The 25792-nt window shown below is 44.3% G+C and overlaps 1 protein-coding gene across 1 annotated transcript in view; it reads left to right on the top strand.

The window, feature by feature from the left end:
• POLR1C (RNA polymerase I and III subunit C) overlaps window positions 1-19386 on the top strand; it is an 86179-nt gene extending 66793 nt beyond the window's left edge. The window contains exons 7-9 of the mRNA XM_069236257.1: window positions 17074-17223; window positions 17912-18028; window positions 18638-19386. Coding sequence (XP_069092358.1) covers window positions 17074-17223; window positions 17912-18028; window positions 18638-18756 — 386 coding nt within the window. The 3' untranslated portion in view covers window positions 18757-19386. The remainder of the gene's footprint in view (window positions 1-17073; window positions 17224-17911; window positions 18029-18637) is intronic.
• Window positions 19387-25792: the final 6406 nt, after the last annotated feature.

Raw genomic sequence — 25792 nt, 5'->3', positions numbered from 1 at the left:
CTTCCTCCGCATTGAGGGTGGCTTCATCATCAGATGATTCCTCTCAGACAGAAAATTCACCGCCAGAATCTTACACTTCCTCCTCTGCCTCAGATGCAGAGTCAGTCTCATAATCATGATCAGAGGAAGATTAAAAAAATATAACAACCTGCTGAGCAGTAATCCTGCAGCTAGCCATAATCCTTACTAATAAAAGTAACTTGACAAATAAATCAACAATAACCAATACTGTGTAAAATTAGTCATAAACAAAGTGTGACTATCAAACGGAAAGTAAAACTACTGACCTATAGTAACCTGGAAGGAAGTCCAATAATACAAAGCAATCAAAAACCTATATACTTGAATATGATACCACCCACTTGCCAGAGGCATCTAGACTTGGAATCATCTGCACCTACTCTGCACAGACACAGCAAGCACCAACGATCTCACACTAGAAAAAAAAAAAGAAAATTACACACAAGACAACACAGTACACATGCACAAATCCAAGGAGAATTTCACACACAATAAAACAAAAGCCAAATATGCTGCAATTATTACACTATTTACAAAAAGCTCATTCATGCATGGCAATTATACTCATTTGGAGTAAACAGTACAAAAACGTTTTTCTTACCAAACACATGCAACTATGCAAGCTGCAGATCTACCAGTGCGAAACTCCAAGCAGATCACTGCAAAGGAATTGAAAGCTGTGCAGTAGAATAAAAAGGAGAAATAAAACATTATGACCACAAATGCAAATGATGCGCCAGTCCACACACACCCCTCCAGGCAAGCGCCAGTCTACACACCGCCAGCCAAGCACAAGTCCACACATGCTGCCAGTTAAATGCCAGCACATACAAAGCAACCAAATGCCAGTACACAAAGACCGTCAACCGAACTCTAGTTCACCAAACATTCTGAAACTTTCCCTGGTATCTAGGGTTTTTCTGCTCCCCTTGGGGGCAAGTGGCTTTAAAAAGTATGGCCGATCAGCCCTCAAGGGGGGCAGGAACAGCCAAATTTTTTGTCCCCTAAAGGGGAGCAACCCTTGTCCAAGGTGTCGCTACCCAACATGGCCAAAACATAGAATCACTGGTAACTAGTGGTTTCTGCCCTCTCTTCGGGGCAGATGGCCTAAAAAAAATGTCTGAACTCTTCTCCTCCCCTTCCCCCCCAAATGAGCACAGAAATGGCCAAAATATTTGAGAGCAGCCCTTGCCCCAGGGGCCACTCCCCAAAGCAACAAATCGCATAGCAGAAATCCCTGATGGCCTAGTGGTTTCTGCCTCCCTTGGGTACAAATCGGCCTAAAAATGTCCGAAATGGCCAAAATATTTACCCCCTCAAGGGGTGCGACCCTTATCCAAGGGGCCGCTCCCCAAAGCACCAAAACACACACAAATCCCTGGTAGCCTAGTTTGTATTCCAGCTATATGATGGTGACCCCACGCACAATTATGAAACATGAATGTATTTCAAATAGTCACCAGGGAAAAGGAACATCTCTTTGCAGCCCCCCACCTTTCCCAGGAGGAAAACTCACCCTCCTTTCTTCTCCAGCACTGGAAGCAAATGGCTTCCAGCGCCTACGGGCCTGCTCTGATGATGCCAGCATGTGGCGTGCCTGCTGACATCAAATTGCTTGGGAAGGAATCAGGGATGGCAGCAAAAGCGCTTCAGCTGCCATCCGTGGTGGGGGCCGTATTGTGGAATGGCCCACAGGGGGAGTGCCAGTGCTTCCCTCCGTGGGTGGGTTTCAGGGTGGCTTGGAGCTGTCCTACGCACATGCCCACCGTGAGGTGCACCGAAGGGGCTAAAAAGCAAATACATTGGTAAACCTGTCACTTTAGTAAAAAAATGTTCCAAAGATTAGGTTTATTCACATTTGTCATCTCTGTCTGGGCCTAAAGTCTCTTTAGACTCGATTTGTTAGGTTACCACATACCTATCGGCCCCAAGAGTATAATTAGTTTTCCCAGTCCAGAGAGGAAGTATGAAAAACTCATATCAAGGACTGTCTAAAGAGCAGAAGGCTTTTTGGGCAGTCCCCCGCATCAATATACCGTGCCAGACGGCAGAGGGGGTTAATCCCACCTGTACCTATTTCAGGAAGGGGAGGGACACAGATACAGTTACATTAGATGATCACACAAAGGCCAGGCAGGAACACTGATAGCAGGATATGGCTTGAGCTTGGCGTTGTTGCTGACTTTCTCATAACCATATTGTCTCTTTTCACCCTAAAGGGTGACCTATACCCAAAACCGGTCTGTACAGGCCACCACCTCCTGGCTAGACCTGTGGGAGGTCTCTAAGCTCCAGGAAAAAAATAAGTTCTGTTGTGGGGTTATTTTAGCACTTTACACGGGCACATTTATTTTAGCTTTGGGTCCGAGATCTGTGCTCTTTTACCTAGTTGCATTTCTTTTATTCCTTTTCATTATTTTAGCGAGGCTTCATTTTAGTAGAGATGTTTTATTACTTTTATCAGCTGCCCTTCCATGCAGAATGTGTTATTAGTTCCTCTGCACAACATTTCATCTTGTGCTCAGCCCAAGGCTGTACCAGGCCACACACAATTATTTACTGAGTATTGCCGTTCCAAAGAGTACAGTGTCCACCTTACACAGAAAAGACGCAATATAACGTCAGTTCTTGTTCTTAGAACAACAGCATGTTTTATTATAAACCAACACGCTGCCCCAAACCAAGTCAGAGGGAACATTCCAGCCAGCCATCTTATGCTGTGCCATGTTGTCACAGCTCTGCTGAACCCGGCATCTTCTCTCCATTCACTTGGAAGGACTACCAGTAGACCAACAGGCCTCCTTTCTACTTATTGTTGGGGCACGGGGATTCCTTGCAGAGACTAATACGGGCAGATTAGGGCTAACACAGCTATTGCACATGGAGATTTGTAGTAGTGCAGGTAGGGATTTTAGACTTATATTGTGACAGAATGGTGGGACTTTTTATCTGTTTCACTTTTCTACTCACCGTAAGTGTTGTTTCATTGTCCTAATCACAATTCATACCTTTTTACATAGAGCACAGTTGCTTCAATAAAATATATTGAACCAAATCCTTCTCCTGTTTGTCTTGTGCATATATGAGACTTGTATATCTGAGAGGGGTAAGATCTGCTCCACCACGACTACAATGAGAAGTCTTAGAGTGACATGTATCAGGCTGCCACAAATCACACCTGTACTTTTGGGTTTGGTGAGGTGCTGCTAGCTGGCCGAAAGGGTGAGGCTGACAGTTATCAGATGGTGTGGGATAAAACTCAGTTTCCCTCATGTGGTGATGCTGCCGCCCGAAACCAGCAGTCTCGTCCTCAGGATGAGAGTCCTATGACAGTGCGAACATGCAGAAAATCTGGGAAAAAGTGGCCTACTGATCTTTGAGGCAAAACCCTCTGCTCCTGCTATAGATTTCAGACTGGTCCCATTTGTAGCCTTTTGGTACAAAAACTGAGGGAGGAAACAGGACCCTGAATTATCTGTATCTGGCCTTGTGGTACCATTACCGGCCACAGCATCTTATCTTGTCCTTCTGAGCAATTCCATCTGAGAGATTAAGTCTGATGGTACAACTGTCGATCAGGGTGAACACTAAGCTCTACCGGACCTCCACTACATCAGCTGCTTCAAAATTGCTCCATGTTTCAGAGTCTAGGAGCCAATCCGTTTGCCCTTTGAAGAGGGGGGAGAGTTCCCACTGCAGGTAGATGCAACGAGTGACTGCAGCCACCTGCCCAGGGGGATGCTTGTGGGCTCAACCCCTTCCAGAGGGTTGACAGGGGGTGTGCTTATAGTGCATCCCCACCTTCTTGTGGTGCACTGTCAGTGCACCTCCTAAGGGCATGTTTGCGTCTGCGCCCACATCCATAATACATCACAGGTGCCGAGTCAAAGCGTTTACCTCATTTTAATTGGGCCACGCCCCCATGGAATTAAGAGAACGCCCTCTGAAGATGGTGCTCGCGCTGTATATGCACCAATGCAATCAGTATTACAGAAGGGGCTGCACAAGCGTCTGCGGCCCCTTCTGTAATACCATAGTGCCCCATGGGCACTATCTGTAATACGACCCCTGAAAGGCATTGAATACCAAATCACTCATGCCCTATTGACTTTTTTCCTTCCCATTGTTTCTTGTAGGCCCTTCGTGACCTTTAACTTCAACAGTTCATAAGTCATGATCCTCCAAACCAATGTTTATCATTCTAGAATTGCTGTAGTTACTATATTTGCTTTTTTACTAAATTTGTTTGTGAATTATCTGAAAGCAAGAATATATGAAAATAAGAGGCTTAAATGGGAACTGTCCCAGTGTTCACAACATCCCCCCAAGTTATTAATCCACTTTCACACATTCTCACGTGCTCCTTCTGAGAGAAACTGGCGATCTGGTGTTGGCTTTGTTTCAGAAATGTCCTTCTGTACTCTAGAAGAATACAGGAGACATTTCACATGTCTGCTGAAAATCATAACTCTGATCTAGCCTGGCCAAAAATGTTTCTCTGCCTCCCTAACTCCTTGTGAAGTATTTTCTATCAGTAAGTCATATTCTTATTGTGTGCGATTACAACCATCCTACAATTAAAAATCTAGTTGACAACATTGTATAAAGTATTCTTTAAAAAGGCATAATTTACAACCAAAGAGAAGTTACTGCATGTAAGATAATCTTAGTCATGGTACATAATCTTTATTTCATTTGTTTAGAATTTTCTAAGCATGTTGCTAGAATTTAACGTATTATTTTTCTGTGTTATCTGTTAAAAGCTGAACTTAGCTTTTTTAATTAGCATTTCTTTGATAAAAATGTATTATAACTATTGCTGCATCATTGAAAGTAGACAAGGGCAAATACTGGATAAATGCTTTAAAGCTCCAGGACAGTCACTGCAAAATCGACAATCATATTCTTGCTTTGAGTATATCATACCAAGCAAGGTTAGTGTCATTTAAGAGCTGAAAATGAAGAAATCAATCATTGTGTTGGCCTCGGAGCCTGACAAAATGTGATTGCATCTTATTAAAGTATGTCCTCTAACAGATAATGCAAGTGGTTATTTGCTCAGCATTTAGCCAATTCTGTTACCGATAGAATTTATATAGTGTTTAGTTCTTCACAATTCCTTCAAGAGATCACACATGCCCAGTTTGTTCATTGAGCCATATGTTTAGGTATAAACTATAACTGGGACAACATAACTTGACTAACCTTATGCTAAACATTTCTGGTTTGCCCAGAAATGCTGCGCTGTGTGCTTCTGCATCAGGTGCTAAGCAATAACATCTTTCTGAAATAACGTGATCAATAAATCCTATCAGCTACTGAAAAAATGTCTTCTCCACACTGGCAACAGACTTAAACGTGTGTAGTTCATGTAGTCAGGTTTCTGCTTTGTATTCACAGCTTGTATCACGTTATAAAAATAAAACTAGAAGTATCAGAATGCAAAGCAGAAACATAAACTAAATGAGCGAATCATGCATCGAACTAGGGGGCTGGACAACTTTACCACTACTACTCCAAGGACTGGTTTCCAGCTTGTATCACATTATAAAAATAAAACTACAAGTTTCAGAATGCAAAGCACAAACATAAACTAAATGAGCGAATCACATGTTGAACTAAGGAACTGCACAACTCTACAAATACTAGTCCTAGGGCTGGCTTTCAACTTTTAGATATTACAGTTAGAATGCCCTCTTGAATAGTAGTGCATCACAGTAAAAACAAGGCAAAGCCAGGATTTCAGCACCTTACTTGACTCTCTTCATCACAGATTGCAGCTACAGCTCATGAGCTGGGGTTGGATGCCTGCACAGGGTTTGGAAGCGGCCGCAGGGAACAGATTTCAAAAGTATTTATTAAGGAGTTTAGTAAAGTTGTAATATTGCGCTCAAACAAATAACTCATTATACCTGGAGGCCCAAAAAATCAAACATCGTCAAAGCAGAAAATAGCTTTAAATCGTTATGCAGTAACACGGCTGCTGCATGCAAATGTTAAAGCACTAAATACTGAGACAACATAAGTTTAAAGCCATATCATTTAGTTTTACCTCCTAATTAGACCGGCTGGCTTGCTGGTGATGAGGTCAATGTAGAGTTATTTTGCTAGGGACCCCGCCATGGAGGGTCTTTGTCTGCTGGAGGCGGAATTGCTTTATGGTCACTGCCAAGTTCAGTTGGTGGGTTTGCAGTATGTTTTGTCAGGAGTGTCTTGAGATCTAGAAGAATTACCTTAAGTAGCACCTGTTGTCAGAGGGGTTGTCCTGATGAGATCTAAGTTGAGAGTGGATAACGTGGTGGTCACACCAGGTTCTCTCTTTGCTTTTAGTAACTTAAATGAGACCTTCTGGTGCTAAAATAGTGTTGAGACACTGAAAGAAATCTGCTCACACCCCAATAGAATTCTGAAAGGGTTTATTAACAACAGAAGAATTCAATAGATTAAGCCTGCAGAGGTTCGCCTTGACAAGTTGGAGCGAAGCTCATTGCACAAAGGCAGGGCACATTTTATAAGATCTCACAAACGCGTCTGCAGTGAGGCCATGAAGTTACAACCAAACAAATAAAATGTACAGTTTTCTAAAGACTGAGATCATATGACTGGAGGAAGACGACCATCGGTTGTAACATGAATGTAAATATTTATAGCTGAGCTTGCTGATCAACACTTTCTCACCTCAGGAGAAGCTCAAACTTCAGCCTGGAAATCCTTTAGGCACTTGTTAGCATGAGCAGAAAAACATGGATGAAATGAGTTCCAGTTATGGTAATAAGATCATCATTTCACGGGTTGAAGAGGGTGCGCAGCCAACAAGCAACAGTTTCTATTCTGGGATTGAGGATTGTTCTATCATTGACTTTGGTAGGGTGTTTTTCTAAATCCCCGTTAGCCCTCTACCACTCTTTTTGAGCTGGTGATTGTTGTACTCAGCCAGGCACCTGTCAGGGATAACTTCAAGCAGAACATGACAGAGAAGGGGTCCCAGGCACCACAGAAGTGATGGGGTGCGACTGGCATGAATATGGTGGTGCTGAAATTGTCGTAGTTGGACTCTTGCTGTAGGCAAGACTGCTGGTTTAAGGATGACAGCACTTCTGTTTGTAGGTGTGTAGGCCAATCCTACAACAAGTCGCAACTGTCGTCCCAATCCTCCTGGCTCGGCTCACAAGCAGTACCTCACCAAAAACCCAAATAGTGAAAGGTGATTTGTGGTATGGAATCAAAAGTGCAACATCTCAGGGAGGTCGTGGTTGAACGGAGATTACCCTTTTCTCACATGAGCGACATGTCTCGGTTACACACAGGCAATGAAAGAGATAGAGTAAAGTTTTCAGTAGGTTTTATTAACAAGTCTGCAATCTACTGTAAATTACATGGGCTGCAATGATTCGGATAATGAACAATGCAAGAGACAGAATTGTAAAAACGAGTCATTAATACAAAGACCCCCGCCATCTTGCAATAACATAAGATGTAAAGTAGGTGTGAAGTAAACCCTATTACCCTAGCCTGATGGACCTAATCTCTAACCTAAAGAGAACTAGGTGTGTTAAACCTAATCTGCCTGGACCATGTCCATGAGAAGAGCCCCCCAACCCTTGTTACCTTGGAATAAGGTCTCTAGATCAGACTCCGTGGGGACAGGAAGGCTGGGTCTGCATCAAGGCGACGTGTAACACAGATAGCGTTGATGGCATCTTGTCTGTGTGAGATGTGATCCGGTATGACCCCTGACGCAGGTATGTTCCCAAACACTAGATAAGAAGACATGCTTGGGATGGCAATTACATAGACAATTCCCTGAAAAGGTACATTATGTTAATGTCACACAAAAGTGGGTAAGTACATGATGTGAATACCTACGTGTCTCATTTATCTTTGACACTGATAGTGACGCCTTTATAGAGTGGCACTGATAACGTGAAACTAAAACATTTTCCAAACTATAAACATACAGGGAGTGCAGAATTATTAGGCAAGTTGTATTTTTGAGGATTAATTTTATTATTGAACAACAACCATGTTCTCAATGAACCCAAAAAACTAATTAATATCAAAGCTGAATATTTTTGGAAGTAGTTTTTAGTTTGTTTTTAGTTTTAGCTATGTTAGGGGAATATCTGTGTGTGCAGGTGACTATTACTGTGCATAATTATTAGGCAACTTAACAAAAAAAAATATATACCCATTTCAATTATTTATTATTACCAGTGAAACCAATATAACATCTCAACATTCACAAATATACATTTCTGACATTCAAAAACAAAACAAAAACAAATCAGTGACCAATATAGCCACCTTTCTTTGCAAGGACACTCAAAAGCCTGCCATCCATGGATTCTGTCAGTGTTTTGATCTGTTCACCATCAACATTGCGTGCAGCAGCAACCACAGCCTCCCAGACACTGTTCAGAGAGGTGTACTGTTTTCCCTCCTTGTAAATCTCACATTTGATGATGGACCACAGGTTCTCAATGGGGTTCAGATCAGGTGAACAAGGAGGCCATGTCATTAGATTTCCTTCTTTTATACCCTTTCTTGCCAGCCACGCTGTGGAGTACTTGGACTCGTGTGATGGAGCATTGTCCTGCATGAGAATCATGTTTTTCTTGAAGGATGCAGACTTCTTCCTGTACCACTGCTTGAAGAAGGTGTCTTCCAGGAACTGGCAGTAGGACTGGGAGTTGAGCTTGACTCCATCCTCAACCCGAAAAGGCCCCACAAGCTCATCTTTGATGATACCAGCCCAAACCAGTACTCCACCTCCACCTTGCTGGCGTCTGAGTCGGACTGGAGCTCTCTGCCCTTTACCAATCCAGCCACGGGCCCATCCATCTGGCCCATCAAGACTCACTCTCATTTCATCAGTCCATAAAACCTTAGAAAAATCAGTCTTGAGATATTTCTTGGCCCAGTCTTGACGTTTCAGCTTGTGTGTCTTGTTCAGTGGTGGTCGTCTTTCAGCCTTTCTTACCTTGGCCATGTCTCTGAGTATTGCACACCTTGTGCTTTTGGGCACTCCAGTGATGTTGCAGCTCTGAAATATGGCCAAACTGGTGGCAAGTGGCATTGTGGCAGCTGCACGCTTGACTTTTCTCAGTTCATGGGCAGTTATTTTGCGCCTTGGTTTTTCCACACGCTTCTTGCGACCCTGTTGACTATTTTGAATGAAACGCTTGATTGTTCGATGATCACGCTTCAGAAGCTTTGCAATTTTAAGAGTGCTGCATCCCTCTGCAAGATATCTCACTATTTTTGACTTTTCTGAGCCTGTCAAGTCCTTCTTTTGACCCATTTTGCCAAAGGAAAGGAAGTTGCCTAATAATTATGCACACCTGATATAGGGTGTTGATGTCATTAGACCACACCCCTTCTCATTACAGAGATGCACATCACCTAATATGCTTAATTGGTAGTAGGCTTTCGAGCCTATACAGCTTGGAGTAAGACAACATGCATAAAGAGGATGATGTGGTCAAAATACTAATTTGCCTAATAATTCTGCACTCCCTGTAGAAGCCATCTTGGAAGAAATAATTAAATAAATGTGCTAAAACAGAATAAGCTAAGTCACTAGGAGATGGGGGCACAGGCCTGCAAGCAAAAGGGCTAAGCTAAACTCCTGATTTCCATTAAAACTAAATAGGATCCATTACAAAATGTACTACATGGAGCAAGCACAAAGGTGGGCACAAACCAGCTTCTGACCATCCCTCTGTCTGGAAAGGAGTTGAGTGTTCAATCACTGAGGTCTGTCGGGAAAAGGAACGTTTATAATTAGTATCTCCATGAGTGTCCAGGAGGCTTTGGTACACTCTTATGGGGACTTTATGGGAGTCTATTAGTGGTATTCAAGGATCTGAGGATTGTCGAGGGCTTTGTGGGGGAGTACTGGGCACGTAAGGTGTTATGGAGTATATCGTTCCAGGTTTGCTGCTTGTATAGTGTTGCAACACCTCAATGCTGCTTCTCAGCGCTGTAGAGTGGGCAGAAGAGGGAAAAGAATGATATTCAAGGAAAAGAGGGAGTAGGAGAGACTGAAGGGACGTAAAGGGAACGTAATGTGGCATCATGTCAGCAGCTAGATTAGGGTGCCATTTTAGGACTCTGGGTGTGGTCCCGTGCCAGCTCCCCGGCTGCTAATAGTCAGCAAGGTGTCATCCTAGGTGATGGGTGCGGTCTGATGGCAGCGCCCAGGCTGATAAACGTCAGTCCTTGTGTTGTCCTAGGCTTTGTTCCAACGCCATTATGGTGCATACATGACAGATAGGCCGGGTGCCATGTTAGGGTGGTGGGAGATACTTTGGGCCAGCTCCCATGTTGTTGGCAGGTATACAAAGTGTTGTTATGGGCAGTGCGTGATCTAGCACGCCACGTATGCCAGCGTGACATACAGTTAGGTGTCATTCTAAGGCGTTGGGTGATGCTTTGGACCAGCTCCCTGCTGTGGACAATTAGACTGGGTGTTGCTTTAGACACTGGCTGGGTGAGGCAGCACCCCCACTGATGCCATTGTAGCATGGAGCGCAGTGCTTAATTTGTAAATAATAACATGCCGGTGCCCAAAGCTCTCTCATCTGAAACACTCAGCTGCTGCAATTAAATGTGCCAGTACAGAAAACTGAAGTAGCGTAATCCTGAAGCCATTTCAGGCCTCTTTAATCCATGTACAACCACTCACTGCACCTTCAGCTAACTCTTGCTGCATTCTGCTTTCTTCGTTTGTGAAGTTTCTTTGTTTTTCTCTTGCTTCGTCTTTCCCGTGAGAGGCTTTTGCTCGCAGTAAATGCTTGAGGCTGAAAAATAAGTGCTGGCCGTCAAAAATAGGTGCTGGTTCCCTGGGAGTCAAAAATAAGTGCTGGTGCCCTGCACCGGAAACCACTGGCTCAAATTAAACACTGATGGAGGGTGTCATTCTAGGACAGTTTAGTGACCGCCACTAGAAGCTGAGTGAGGGCCCAGCACTCTTCTTTAGTGACAGTCAGTGGAGGCTAAATGAGGGCCTTGTGATCAGCCGGGAAACATAGGCACAGCGATGATCGATGCCTTTGGCCGCATTGTGTCTCTCTATGGCTGGATATTAATCTCCCCGAACTCACCAGAAAGACGGAGTCTGACAGAAATCTCACCAGCTCAAGAAAAGTTTATAAGCCCTTGTTTTACCTAATTAGAAAGGTGTTTTGTAGTAATCTAACAATCTAAAGCGCCATGAAACATCGGAGTGTCCATGTGCTTGCCCTGCATGCTCACTCATCTCTGCTGGCTCAAACAAGTCACTGCCACTCTTTCTTGGTTAGTGGCTTATCTAGAAAATCTTCTTATTTGCCTTCGGTAACGGGGTGTGTGATTGGTTCAGTAAGACAGCTAGTCCACAAGGTTAGAAACTTTTGATGGGTTAAGAAAGCGGATTTATATAGGGAATCAAATAGCACAAAGCTGTACTGGCCCTTCCCCTGTCTCGAAGCACAGGAGCATCTGTGGAGGAGCTGGGAGTCGCACATGACCACGACGATCACTCGAAAGACATGTTTTGCACGTATTTGAAATTAATCAGTGTTTCCTGGAAGAACCTGCGTTTGACTTTTACTGTGTTTGGAGAAGCGTACTTAGGAGGGCGTTCCGGTTGCAAAGAAATATTTATTTTACAGCATAGTGATGGAAGGGAGTCTGAGAGAGTGGCAGAAAGACAATTAAATAAACAAGCAAATGAAAAGAAATGGCCTTGTCATGGCGATAATGATGTAATCGCGCATGACTTGGTCACCATCTTAAATTGGGGCAATACATATTAAATATTGTAATGTTTTCTCTTTGCGTCAGCAGCGCAGAATGTAAACATAGTTGTGGTCACGATTCTCTTTGCGTGGCGGCAGCAGGGGACAGAAACACACACCCAAGAAAACAACACATTACATTTGACCTCAGTCTTTGAAAGCACAGCACATGTAAGCAGAGAACGTGATTTACAGCCCTGTTCACAGACACACACTGAAAACATCCAGCGCTCTGGTCAAATGCTCTTAGCCTAAAGAAAAAGTCGTCCCTAAGCAGATGCCACAGTGGCACAAGTGGAAAGGGTGCAAGTACTGGGGCCATGCTCCAGGGGAGTGTATAACTGAGGAAAAGGTGGGGACAAAGAGGAAGGATTGACCACTAGCAAGGAAGGATTTTTTAAGGACACTGAAACAAACCAATGAAAATGCAGAGAAACCCATAAAGAAGTATATACTAAAGTATATACAAGAGGCCGTATGCTTATGCTCAACCTAAATAGCAAAATTAATATGAACTTTTGTGCCAGTTGGAAAGCAAAAAGTCAACTTTATAACGTGTTGTCTTTTTTTATTTTAAGAAATATCTTTTAGCAACCAGTGCCTACAAAAGACAAGCCCCTCTGTCCAAACTCCCATGCACATTTGAAACGATGCTAATATCTTATTAGGGTCGAGCCTGAGTGAGTCCTGCACTACTAGGGCATGGCTTCTCACTTTGTAGAGAGACACTGTTAAAAGGGCCCGGAGGCCGACCCATTGCTTACTATTCCTTGTCTAAACAGGCACTCTAATTTGCTGCCTTCTAATTGGCTGGTGTGTGCCAGGTTTAACTTTTCTGGAGCAAGGTCCAAGCACAGATTGGTTCCTCCTGATCAGTGTCCGTCCATTGCGCGCACTGTGATTGTGGTACTTTTTCTTTTCCCACGTATTGCTTCCTCAACCCTTCCACCTCTTTACCGTGCTGCTGGACCCTCCCACCCACTCCCCGTCCTTGCTTGCCCTTCCCGCTTGACTATAGATCAAACGTGACCCAAGGGCGTTATATCGCTTCACAAGAAAATAGACTATCACAACTATTTTTAATCACGATTTGTACAGAATCACAACATGTTGCGCCAAAGGAGAGATTCAAACTTAGTTAACCAGTTCTAAGGTCCACAGCTCCAGCACCACATACCCACACCGTACAAAAAACCATTCATGGGTGTGATAGGAGGTGTTTCAAACGAAGACACGGTCCAGGAAACGCAAGGACACAATGTTTTTGCCAGATATTGTTCAAATACATGACAATTGGCCCTTCAGAGCCGCCTTCTGTTTGCTTTTCTTGCAGTCCCTGTTCAGAGGACAATGTACTGTTCCCAAAGTAAATACTGCAGCAGCAATTTGAATCCTTCCCAGCCCCATCGCTCTTTTGGAGCTCCTCCCGTCCTTGGCCTAGTCACAGCCTGTCTATGGCCCCTTCCTGCCAGACCCCCACCCCCTTTTTTTTTTTTTTTTTATACTAACAAAAGATTTCGCAAGCGCACGTATAGGCAAAAGCTACAAAGGTGATGGGCACCTTCTTTTTTTTTTTTTTTTTTTTTTTTTTTTTATTCAGTGTGCTACAGCAGGGCTATTGTCTTGTAGATACTTGGAATTTATTGTTTATCAGTCACAGATAAAGTCTTATACTCCAGGGTACAAGCATTAATCTCTTCTCTTCTCTCCTGACATGAACCTCTGCAATTAGAGCATGTGCTGTAAGGCCTCACCACATGGCCATAAACTCAGAAGGTTAACCTGACGGCCTAACTTCAGTAAATACTGTGTCACTTTGAGGAATACATCAAGAGAATAAAATGTAAAACAACTTCAATATGGCCCTGATGGGTAGGCATTGGATCTTTGGCGGGTGACCTAGCCTCACGGTGAAGGGCATGAGCCCCAGAAAGCGTTGTGACGCTTACTACAAGCACGGCACATACTCCTTCGGAGGTATCCTAGGAAATCAAGTTTAGAAAGAAATGCCTCAAACTGCCTCTAAATGGGTCTTGTCCAGGCGTGTTTCTACAATGCAGAGTTCATACAGTAGACATGATGGGTCCAGGCGCGTTTCTACAATGCAGAGTTCATACAGTAGACATGATGGGTCCAGGCGCGTTTCTACAATACAAACTTCATACAGTAGACATGATGGGATGACAAGTGAAGCTAGAGCTGGATGGCGCTCTGGTGACGTGACTTGGATAATATGCATGCATGTTTGTGGCAAATGCATGCTTAGTGCTGTGATGTAACCAATAACTAGATGTAGAGTGAAGAAAGATTCATGTTTACCCCTCCCAATATGGAGCATACACTTAAGCCCCGTACATAAGCAACTTTAAAACCACGACACAACCTCTGACCAACTGGAGCGTGATGAACTACAAAACCGAGTGCATGATGAAAAACTGCTGTACATTCCGGGGGAAATAAACACTATATCAACGTGAAAAGTTATGGGGCAGAAATGACAACATTTAACAATATTAGTAGGAGTGCAGAAAATTAAACTAATCTAGAAATAAACGTTTTTCACTTAAATGATGGTTGAATATCCGGTTTGTATTAGAGAGTGAATAAGAAGATCAAAAATATAGATTGAAATGCATTGAGCGGAGAAAAAGACACACAAGTGCAGCCTGTTGTAAGTTTGACAGGAAATAGCCATAATGGACGGTAGGGGGCAACTTATTCCGAAAAGTTTGAGTCGGTAGCAGCACCGAGCAGTAGGTAATGGGTAGTTTCACAGACTGTACAGCAATTAATACATTCACCGATATCATCCAAAGACGAGAGCTAAGGGTTCAATGTGATGTCCCTGGGCGTGTACAATAGGATACAAAAGCGTTGCCTGGAACCTATTCCCCACAGCCTGCAACTCTTCGGAGAAACTGTAGGAAGCCAAGACTGGTGCATAGAGCCACACATGAGCACTGTAACATATGTAAACACGTATGTGAGGACACCTTTCCATATGTCGTCCATAAACCTGTTGTCTCATTGTAACCTGTTCTGGTTAGGCACGCAGCATCAGAGGTTGACTTCAATCCGCAGACAACGCACATTTATTGGCAGCGCGGCTACAAACTGTAAAAATAAATCCTCACCCGAAAAAGCTGAAAGTTGATCATTCAAACAGAAAAGAGCGAGTGCGTCGGATACCAACAAGATGTTAGGCTCGAAAGATACTGTGAGGCAACTTGTACTCAAATAATTGTAATTTGTGCCTTAGCTGCACGTGTACATTAAGGATCATCATTCTTCTTATTACTGGGATACGAGTTTGGCAGTATTCTGTAGGAGAAATAAGATTGGTGACAACTCTGTAAAGCGAGGTTCCTCATTTGAGGAGCTGGCAATGGATTTGTTTAAATGGCAGATTCTGTTTAATTCTTACAAATCGCTGTCAAAAGAATTGGAAGTTTCGTGTAAACATTTTAGTGAGCGGTAAGGTCTAGACAAGCTAGCTAAGACCAAAGGAAACGGTGGCACCGGAAGGGTTAAGTGCTGGAAAGGGCTCCCCTTGCAGCAGCCCCTCGCTGTAATCAGATCCCAGGACTGTGTACAAAAACAGGGCTGAGCTGAAGTGGTTTGCAGGGTTGAAACATACAAGTATTATATGCTCGAAGCAAAAGCAAGGATTCCGGTTCATCTGGAGAAAGTTGCGTCTTTATTTGCAGAGCCATAAAAACGTTTTAAGGTGCAGCTGCCAACTGCAGGGGAAAGAGGCTTGAAAAACAACTCTGATTGGCAGCTCGCCTGATCCACAGAGGAAAAATGCAATTTCCAGACCAAGCAGCAGGAAGGACGGGAGGGAGGGGGTAGGAGCGAGGAGGCAACAGATGGCCAACAAAAAGCATCAATTAGTGAAGTCCACTGGGAGGAGGAGCCAACACATGCTGTAACGGGAGGAAGCACGAACATAGTATGATGGCCAACAAAAATGTTTTAGTGAAATCCCTTGGGAGGGAACTTAGCACGCAAAGGAGGGACATTTGGCAAAATGCACCAATAAAAATGAAACATGTAAGACAAGCACAACAAAGAACGAATGGCAAGAGTGGGCATGGTTAAAAGCCCATATTCAATACAACATGTCTTGCAGACGGCGCTGTGCGCTGCCAAGATTGAACCAAAAACACATAAACATGATGAAACCCTGGCTTTCAAGTCCTTGATATATTTGTTTGTGTTGATTTAATCCAAATGTATTTAAACTGCATTGCAACTACAATTAGGTTAAATGTTTTAACTAAAGTTCATAGGATGAATTAGTGGGCAAAACTGCTGCTAAAATGCATAGTGTTCTGAATTTCACAAGTTGAAGGGACAGTTCTTTCTTCAAAGTCAGTAAAGTGAATACTATTAAATTGATTAACAATTATGTTTAGTTGCAGTGCTTAGGAGAGGCAGAAGTGCCACTTAATTAAATAAATTATTATTAATAATAAACATATTTTTTTGTGGCAGTCAAAAAGTAGCTCTGATTGTTAGGTCTCACTTAAGATAGGGTTGTACAGCAGCTGCTCTGCAACATGACTAAAAGTTGTTGGCAAAGCCAAGAGCTGTCGCGCAGACGAGTCCTATTGGATTTACCAATGCTTGTTTAAATTGTGATGAAAATTTTAAAAAACGGATAGCAATTGAGGAACTCCTCCTACTACCGTGTACTCTTCTTGTATGCCAGTATGAGTAATCCTCTTGATTGAAATAGTAAGGATAATAAGGTTCGAATTTTTTATATTAAAATAAGATATGTAGTTTGTCATAAGACCTTTTAAAAATCTTTATTTTATTTACATTTGTAATAGTTTTACCTCCATTATATACTACAATTCATCCGTATTATTGGAGTTATTTTCATGTTTTAAAAGTTTATTTCTTTAATATTTTTCTTGGATATCACTGCATACTTCAGATTCAAGTATAAGTTGATGCAAGATTTGCAGGATGAAAAAAAACTGAGGACAAAGAGTTAGCTTTTTTACCCTGCTAGTCTGAAAATTAACCTAAGATTTTAGCTTAACCTCGAGTGTGCAGAGGAAGGTTGATGTGTTATTTCCAGAACCTGTCAGCAACTGCACCATATGTGTGTGTGTAATCGATCAATCGCCATGAGGTGAAATAGAGGCAATCTAGTGACTGATGTAAAACCATGCATGGTACTGCCTCATCAACTAGTCAAGGGTGTTTCTCCCACTGCACATCCTGCTTTTTAAGTCATTTGTCTCTTCTGCCTTTCTAGGTAAGGACCATGCCAAGTTCTCTCCAGTGGCCACTGCTAGTTACCGTCTTCTACCTGAGATCACGCTGCTGGCGCCGGTTGAGGGTGAGCTAGCAGAGAAACTCAAGCGCAGCTTCTCTCCTGGAGTCATCGAGGTTCAGACGGTGGATGGTACGCAGTGCATGCTTGCATTACAACCATTAGGACTGTCGGTCTGGCAGGGTATCTGGGCCCTGTTGTCTAAAATAAGAACTTTATCTAGTAATACTATTTAAAGCAGAAGGAAGCTGCAAGGATCCTTCGCCTCACCCATTGCACGTTATAACTCAGAATGTTGACCTTGTCGTTAACAGACGCGTCTTCTGATTGACAGTGAGCTCTTGTTTCAAAGCTACAACTCCAAGGAATTGTGTTGATGTTGCTTAGTTTTGTAACCTGGCTTGCTACTGGCTGATCACATCCACATGAACGCAAGTTCAGCGTTCTCCATACTGATATGGTATTGTAATTGATAAGTGAATTCTTACCTAAAATTGGGCTTCCCGCAAGTTCACCCTTCGGGGCATACATAATTTTTCTAGAACGCCAACGTTTGATTAGCTGCAAATATTTTTTATTACTTCAATAAGTATAACCAAAAATTATAAAAATGGCACAACTGCTATGCTCTGCGGCTCCTCCGTTTGCAGGAAGTGCCTAATATAATTCTTGTGATCATCTTGTGAAATATGAAATTATTTTGTTAATTTCCTCTGATAATCTGTAGCTAGTCTGGTATGCTCTGTAGAGTAGCATGCTTGTTGACGAGGTGTCCTGTTCAGAATCAAGTAACTTCTTAAAATATTTTATCCACACACAGGGAAGAAGGTGGCAAGGGTTGCAAATTCCAGAATGGACACCGGCAGTCGTGAAATTTTTCGCCATGAAGAGTTAAAAAACTTGGTTCGTCTGGCAAGGGTTCGGGACCATTACATCTGTGAGTTTCAGGAGTTGTTCATTACGCTCTAAATTTTTTATCTGAGAATACTTTGTTTTGTTGTTCGTAAGGATATGGGAGTAACAAGGAAAACCCAAAGAGTCAATTTCTGAATTGTTTTGTGTTTTGGTGGTAAGGCAGGCAAAGAAGAGAGAATGGGGCATAATAATTTTGGCAAACCCTTCATACACTATTTCAAAAGAAAACTGGGATTGTATTCATTTTCTTTTTAAGTAGTTCCCTTTAAACACCTTTCTCAGTGTTTCATTTGATAAGCTAAAATCACCCTGCAGCCTTTTGTGTGTTTACTACCTAGCATGGAGAGGAAGCAAGATTTATCTTGGCGGCTTCCAGAACACCACTAATTATTTATTCCCTTAGCAGATCATCATGACAGGTGTCACAGTGACATAAAGTATATAATATTTGAGAGTTGCATGTAATATTAATAATAAACAAGGTTATTTGGCTTTGGAGGGATATCTCCTTTAACACAAACTGAAATTAATATCGGCTTACTTATAGTGTTAGCCTCCCATGTTGCAGCAGTAGTTGATTACTTGCACCAATTACATCTGTGATTATGGAAGTGCTTGTTTCTATTTTCAGTCTCTGTGGAGTCCACTGGTGTTTTGCCTCCTGATGTTCTTGTGTGTGAAGCCATCAAGGTCCTGATGGGCAAGTGTCGGAGATTCCTGGATGAGCTGGACAACAGCCAAATGGACTGAACATCTTCGTGCTCTTGGAGAGGTCTGTCCAGTGGGCAGATGTTCCAGGCATTGAAGAGGTGACATCAGTATGGGCTGATGGTCTTCCAGGGGTTGGACCAGGCTGTACTTAAACCAACATCACGTTCTCAGAGGATTAACAGCTTTGTACAAACAGACTTGTTTTTGTACTGTCCAAGTGCATCACTTCCCTGCAAAGTATCTTGTACAGAGGATCAAGACTGAAACTGATACATTTCAGGCAGAACAGGAATACCAAGCTGTATGACTTGGATATTGAGTTTTGAAAAACGTATTGAATCCCAAGTAGGACCACATGATCTTACCAAGATGGCGTGGAAGGTGTAACGCTGTGTTTCCTGACGCCTTCACCCACAGTGGATTACACAAAGTCTTGCCTGCCCCAGAGTGCGGTACTAGGTGCTCCTAGAGAAACGCTTGTTTACAGTGCCGACACCCGCTGCTCCGTTACGCAGATCTCTTTTGAATGCATTTCTTGCCACTGCAACAAATAAAGACTTTAGAAAAACATTTTTGAATATATGATTTGTATTTTATTTTATGTGATACGTGTATAATGCAAAATAATTGGTCACAAAGCTATTTATAATAAATGCTGGGTTTCAGTTTTGTATGACTGCTAGATTTTTCCTAGGTCTGGTTGCCATACGTAGCAGCAGTTACTCCTAAATCCAATGTGCTAAGTATAAGATTTTAGGAATGGCTTACTTTCAGTGCTTGCTATAATTCCCTATTAACCTCTAGGAGCACTGTTGCAACCTTGAGGTTCTAGTGGCAGGAGACATTGCAAGCATCGGTGTAGACTCAACAAGTCCTCTGATAAATTGTATAGGAGATCTTCAACAATGTGAGGATATTCTAGGAGCCACATCAGACATTCCTTGTGTGGTTCAGTGATGCTTGAAGAAGGAAACTAGATGAGTGGATCAGAGCCCTGGGAGTTTGATAGCAAGCTTTCCAGACAGTTAGTGGTGCTGTGAGCTTATATCACTTTATAAGGTTGTCCAAAGAGCACCATGCCAAGTGCTCCTCAACTCGGAGACGCACCTAGTTGATTTTTCTTACTATATCTGGTCACTGAAAACCAACCCTGGCAGTGAAGCAATAGGTTGTCGATACTACTTCTGACATTCTAACTTCAAGGACTGAAGTACAGGAGCTGGCATTTAGATTTCTGCGGCTGTCCCGCCTTCAACGCAAGAGCAGGAGTTTTCTTTAGAGGTCTCGTTCTGTCTCACTGCACTCAGATAAAGCTATGTGTTGTCGGTGTCTGTTCCCAAGCTGAATCTTATTTCTTTGCTGAGAATAGCAGCACATTAATAGTAACCTAGCACACGTTATTCACCCGGAAGGAGCCTCTTGGCACTGCTAAAAGGTAACTGAGGTTTATCGTTGGCCATCTCCATGGCACTTCATCAATAAACTGATTAATCGATTAGAAAGTGTAAAACATAAATTGGAAACATTTCAGGAGGAGCTGACCAGTATGCTAATACTTTTACATATTCTTGTGAGTAAGCTTCCTAGTGATTTTGTGCTGCTTCTTATGCCCCTAATCACACTGGTTTCTGTTCATTTTACATTGTTGTACAGTTAATATTTGCAGGGCCGCATTGTGTTTTGTGTTCTGATATATTTTCTCTCACACACACACTCTCTCTCTCTCTTTCTCTCTCTCTCTCGCCCCCCATTCTCCCCCCCCCCCCAAACTTCCATTATGCATCCAAATGCTAGAGATTCCAACCTGCTTCTCTTGGACTTTGTGGCTTTTTTTTAACTTTTATTATTTTTCCTTTGATCCTAGTCTTTCTCCTAGCTTCAACACACTAGCTCAAAACCATGCATATTTGGGCCACCAACTGTAAGTGGTAACTGGACCTCATAACTTTTGCTTCGTTTGTATGGAGAATGGCCATCTAGTACACTCCTTTATGTTGTGTACCACATGGATTGCATGCAGACTAGGTTTGTGCAAATCCTCAGTTTCACTATATGGAACCAGTCACGAGGTGAGAAGCAGGCTCTCCTCCTGCTTTGCTCCTGAGCACCCTTCATGCCTTGGTGGTAGCACGGTGACAGCCCAGATACCTTCCTCCTCTAACCTTGAGGTCACACACCCTCCCATTATGTATTTTGTAAAAGTAACTCCACGTAAGGTGGCAGTACCTACTGGCAAAATGTTTGCCCCATAGTACCAGACAATCTGTTTCAATTGGATACAGTTGTCTGGGTCCACTGAAGTGAATGAGACGCCTAGAAGCCAAGGGCCTTTCGGGGACTAAAACAACTCTCTTGTTCGGAAGACTCAGATGCCCCTTCAAATTAATCCCAGATTCTCTTCTGAATGTGGATGTCCCAGGCTGCCTTTGCATTGTATGGTCAAGACAGTACCCACTTCTGGCTGTGGTGTTGCAGGCTCATTGTAGCACAAGGATGTGAAAGACTCTGTTTCTGTGTGTGTCAGTCAGTACTAAGGCTCTTTGCTTCTATGACTCTAGAGACTTTGCATCAGAGAGTCGAGCAAAGCCCATTCTGTTAGTGTTCTCTACCACAGTCCAGTCCTTTGTCTCCGCCAGAGCGGGTTAGCACAGCTTCCATTCTGTGCAGGTGGCCTTTAAGAGAGCACCACCTTGAAGATCCTCCATGAAAGAAAAAGGGCCTTCTTTCTCTAGTCTTTAGACTCATCCTCGCCCACCAAAAACACAGGAGGCACAAGACAAATACAAGCACCAACCCCCATCGAGGAAAGTATCTGAGGACCTATAACTGCAGCAGTTTTGCTGGTAGAATAACCAAGAAATGCAGGTAGACTGAATTCAGGAGAATGGAACCACACCATGCTCTCTGCTGATCCAGGTCATGGAGGATTAGAAGTTAGCACAGGTCCCTCTGTCCAGTGACAGGTTTCTCGTTCTCTTGATACCAGCAGTCAATGTTGGCAGGACTCCCTTCTGAGGACTCCTTCTCTCAGGTAGTCCACTTTCCCTTGAAGAAGGAGACAATCAAGCAAATCCTAGTTGACTTATCTGGTGAATCAGACCAGGAACAATTAGAATAGAAGTTAGTAAATCCCTACCAGCTCCAGTTATAACAGAGTGCAATTTTTGACTCAATGTTTTCCTCCATTTCCAGCTTCCTTATTTTTATGCTTATGTGAAAGCAAAAGAGAACACCTCAACACACCAGCTTTGGTATATCGACCATCCGACAGACCAGCGATAGAGATCAGTTTCCTGGTCTTAACTGGGCCTGATCCAGCTGTGGTCTTGAGCCCTCTGATGACCTCTCTGACTAGGCATTCAAAGATGGGCAATGCTTCCATGGATTCACCCATCAAATCGTGTCATTCCAACATGTATTGATTGGCCAAGGCTTTGGAAGTGCTGTCTTTCAAGGCCTCTGCCAGAAAATTAAGACATTGGTGCTGTGGTGGCAGCAACAACTCCATTACAGCCTGAAATGACCAAAGATCCCTAGTCAACAAGACGGCTCAGGAGGTCTAGTAGGAACGTTTTCCAAAAGTCTAAAGTCTTGTACATCAATTACTGGGCCCCAAAAGGCAAGTACCGTCCTTGTTTCTGTAAATCTCCAGCTTTGACTGATGCTTTAATGGCTGCTTCCTTGAAGGACAAGATCTCCTATTTCTGCATGGTAAAGGAGTCGAAGTTTTCCAAATCATATGGCAGCAAAATGTATCAGTACTGTGGTGCTATTGCCATCATAGCTAATTACAAACACCCAAGGACCTCTGGCAATTCTTGGCATAAAGCTGCACTTTAACAATCAAGCCCCCCCCCCCCCTTTCTTACACAGAAAATTCTATTTTCAAGTTGGCAGGTCTGTTTATGTAAATTAAACGTACATGGTGTGCCTGCGTTATTGATGGATGTGCTTTCCGCTTGTGTCCCTGTAAGCCCTAGTCTACCTCTGGTGCATGTGCTCCACTCTGTTTGATACCTGCCCCCTGTCAGATACCTTTCCTCCCCACTATCTTTGATACCTGTGCTCCCCTCCCACTCTGATACCTGTGCTCCCCTCCCACTCTGATACCTGTGCTCCCCTCCCACTCTGATACCTGTGCTCCCCTCCCACTCTGATACCTGTGCTCCCCTCCCACTCTGATACCTGTGCTCCCCTCTCTCTCCAATACCTGTGCTCCCCTCTCTACCTGTGATTCCCCTCTTCTATGATACACCCTCTTCTCTGGTACCTGTGCTTCCCTCTCTGATACCTTTACTTCCCCACCCTCTCTCTGCTACCTGCGCTCCCTTCTCTATCTGTGACGTCCCCTCTTTATGTGCTCTCCTCACTCTGTGCTCCCACTATCTCTGATACATGTGCTTCCTCCTTTCTGATACCTCTGCTCTCCTTTCTCTACCTGTGCTCACCTCTCACCGATACCTGTCCTTACCGCCCTCTCTAATACATGTCCTTCCTCTCTCCCGCTGATACTTGTGCTCCCCTCTGTCTTATACTTGTGTCTCCCGTCTCTAACTGTGGACCTCTCTGATGCCTGTGCTCCATTCTCTGATGCCTGTGCTCCATTCTCTGATGCCTGTGCTCCATTCTCTGATACCTGTGCTCCATTCTCTGATACCTGTGCGCCCCTCTCTGATAGCTGTGTCACCTCTCTCTTTCTGATACAATTGCCCCCCTTCCTCTCTGATACCTGCATTCCCTCCCCCCTCCTCTCTCATACCTGTGGTTCCCTCCATGATACCTGTGCTCCTCTTTCCCTCTGATACCCCTGCTTCTCTCTTTGATACCTCTGCTCCCCTCTCTCTCTCTCTGATACCTTTGCTCCTCTCTCTCTGATACCTTTGCTCCTTTCTGATATATTTTCTCCTTTCTCTCTGATACCTATGCTCCTCACGTATACCTGTACTCCTCTCTGATACCTCTGCTCCTCTCTTTCTCTGATACCTCTGCTCCCCTCTCTCTGTTACCTGTGGTCCCCTCTCTGATCCCCGTGCTCCTATCACTCTGATACTTGTGCTTTTCTCTCTCTGATGCCTGTGGTCCTCTCTTGCGCTTTCTCGGATACCTCTGCTACTCTGTCTTATACATGTGCCTTCCTCTCTGATAACTATGCTTCTCTCTCTGGGACCTGTCCTCCCCTCTCTCTTTGGTACCTGTCCTCCCCTCTCTGATAGCTGTGCCCCCTTCTCTCTTTCTGACCCCAATGCTCCCTTCCCTCTGAAACCTGCATTCCTCTTTCTCTGATCCCTGTGGTCCCCGCTCTCTCTGATACCTTTGCTCCTCTCCCTCTGATACCTTTGCTCCTTTCTGATATCTTTGCTCCTTTCTCTCTGATACCTATGCTCCTTACGTATACCTGTACCCCTCTCTGATACCTTTGCTCCTCTCTCTGATGCTTAAACTCCTCTCTCTCTCATACTTATGCTCCTCTCTGATATCTGTGCCCCTCTCTCTCTGATACCTGTGCTCCTCTCTCTCTGTGATGCTCATGCTCCTCTCGTATACCTGTGCTGCTCTCGGATACCTGTGTTGCTCTCTCGGATACCTGTGCTGCTCTCTCGGATACCTGTGCTGCTCTCTCGGATACCTGTGCTGATAGCTCTGGTACCTGTGCTGCTAGCTCTGGTACCTGTGCTGCTAGCTCTGGTACCTGTGCTGCTAGCTCTGGTACCTGTGCTGCTAGCTCTGGTACCTGTGCTGCTAGCTCTCATACCTGTGCTGCTCTTTCCAATACCTGTGCTGCTCTCTGATGCCTCTGCTGCTCTCTGATATCTGTGCTGCTCTGATATCGGTGCCCCTCTCTCTTTGATACCTGTGCTCCTCTCTCTCTGCCTGTGCTCGTCGCCCTGTGCTCCTCTCTCTCTGATGCTCATGCTGCTCTCTGATACCTGTGCTGCTCTCTGATACCTGTGCTGCTCTCTGATGCCTGTGCTGCTCTCTGATGCCTGTGCTGCTCTCTGATGCCTGTGCTGCTCTCTGATGCCTGTGCTGCTCTCTGATGCCTGTGCTGCTCTCTGATGCTTGTGCTGCTCTCTGATGCTTGTGCTGCTCTCTCTCTGATGCCTGTGATCCTCTCTCAGATGCCTGTGATCCTCTCTCAGATGCCTGTGCCCCTCTCTCTCTGCCTGTGCTTCTCTCTGATGCCTGTGCTGCTCTCTCTGATACCTGTGCCCCTCTCTCTCTCTCTCAGATACCTGTGCCCCTCTCTCTCTCTGATACCTGTGCTCCTCTCTCTCTCTGATACCTGTGCTCCTCTCTCTCTCTCTCTACCTGTGCCCCTCTCTCTCTCTGATAGCTGTGCTCCTCTCTCACTCTCTCTGATACCTGTGCTCGTCTCTCTCTCTGATACCTGTGCTCCCCTCTCTCTCTCTGAAGCTGTGCTCCCCTCTCTCTCTCTGAAGCTGTGCTCCTCTCTCTCTCTCGGATACCTGTGCTCCTCTCTCTCCCCAGATACCTGTGCTCCTATCTCTCCTCGGATACCTGTGCTCCTCTCTCTGATACCTGTGCTCCTCTCTCTCTCTCTCTGATACCTGTGCTCCTCTCTCTCTCTCTGATACCTGTGCTCCTCTCACTCAGATACCTGTGCTCCTCTCTCTCGGATACCTGTGCTCCTCTCTCTCAGATACCTGTGCCCCCCCCTCTCTCTCGGATACCCGTGCCCCCCTCTCTCTCTCGGATACCCGTGCCCCCCTCTCTCTCTCGGATACCCGTGCCCCTCTCTCTCGGATACCCATGCCCCTCTCTCTCTCGGATACCTGTGCCCCTCTCTCGCTCTCTCTGATACCTGTGCTCCTCTCTCTCTCTCTGATACCTGTGCTCCTCTCTCTCTATGATACCTGTGCTCCTCTCTCTCTCTCTCTGATACCTGTGCTCCTCTCCTCTCTCTCGGATACCTGTGCTCCTCTCTCTCTCTCTCTCTCTCTCTCTCTCTCTCTCTCTCTCTCTCTCTCTCTCTGATACCTGTGCTCCTCTCTCGATTACCTGTGCTCCTCTCTCTCTCTCGGATACCTGTGCTCATCTCTCTCTCTCGGATACC

Source organism: Pleurodeles waltl, chromosome 5 (genome assembly GCF_031143425.1).
Source record: "Pleurodeles waltl isolate 20211129_DDA chromosome 5, aPleWal1.hap1.20221129, whole genome shotgun sequence".
NCBI classification, from domain to species: domain Eukaryota; kingdom Metazoa; phylum Chordata; class Amphibia; order Caudata; family Salamandridae; genus Pleurodeles; species Pleurodeles waltl.
The sequence above is the reverse complement of the archived record's forward strand: the minus strand, read 5'-3'. Positions and strand labels throughout refer to the sequence as shown.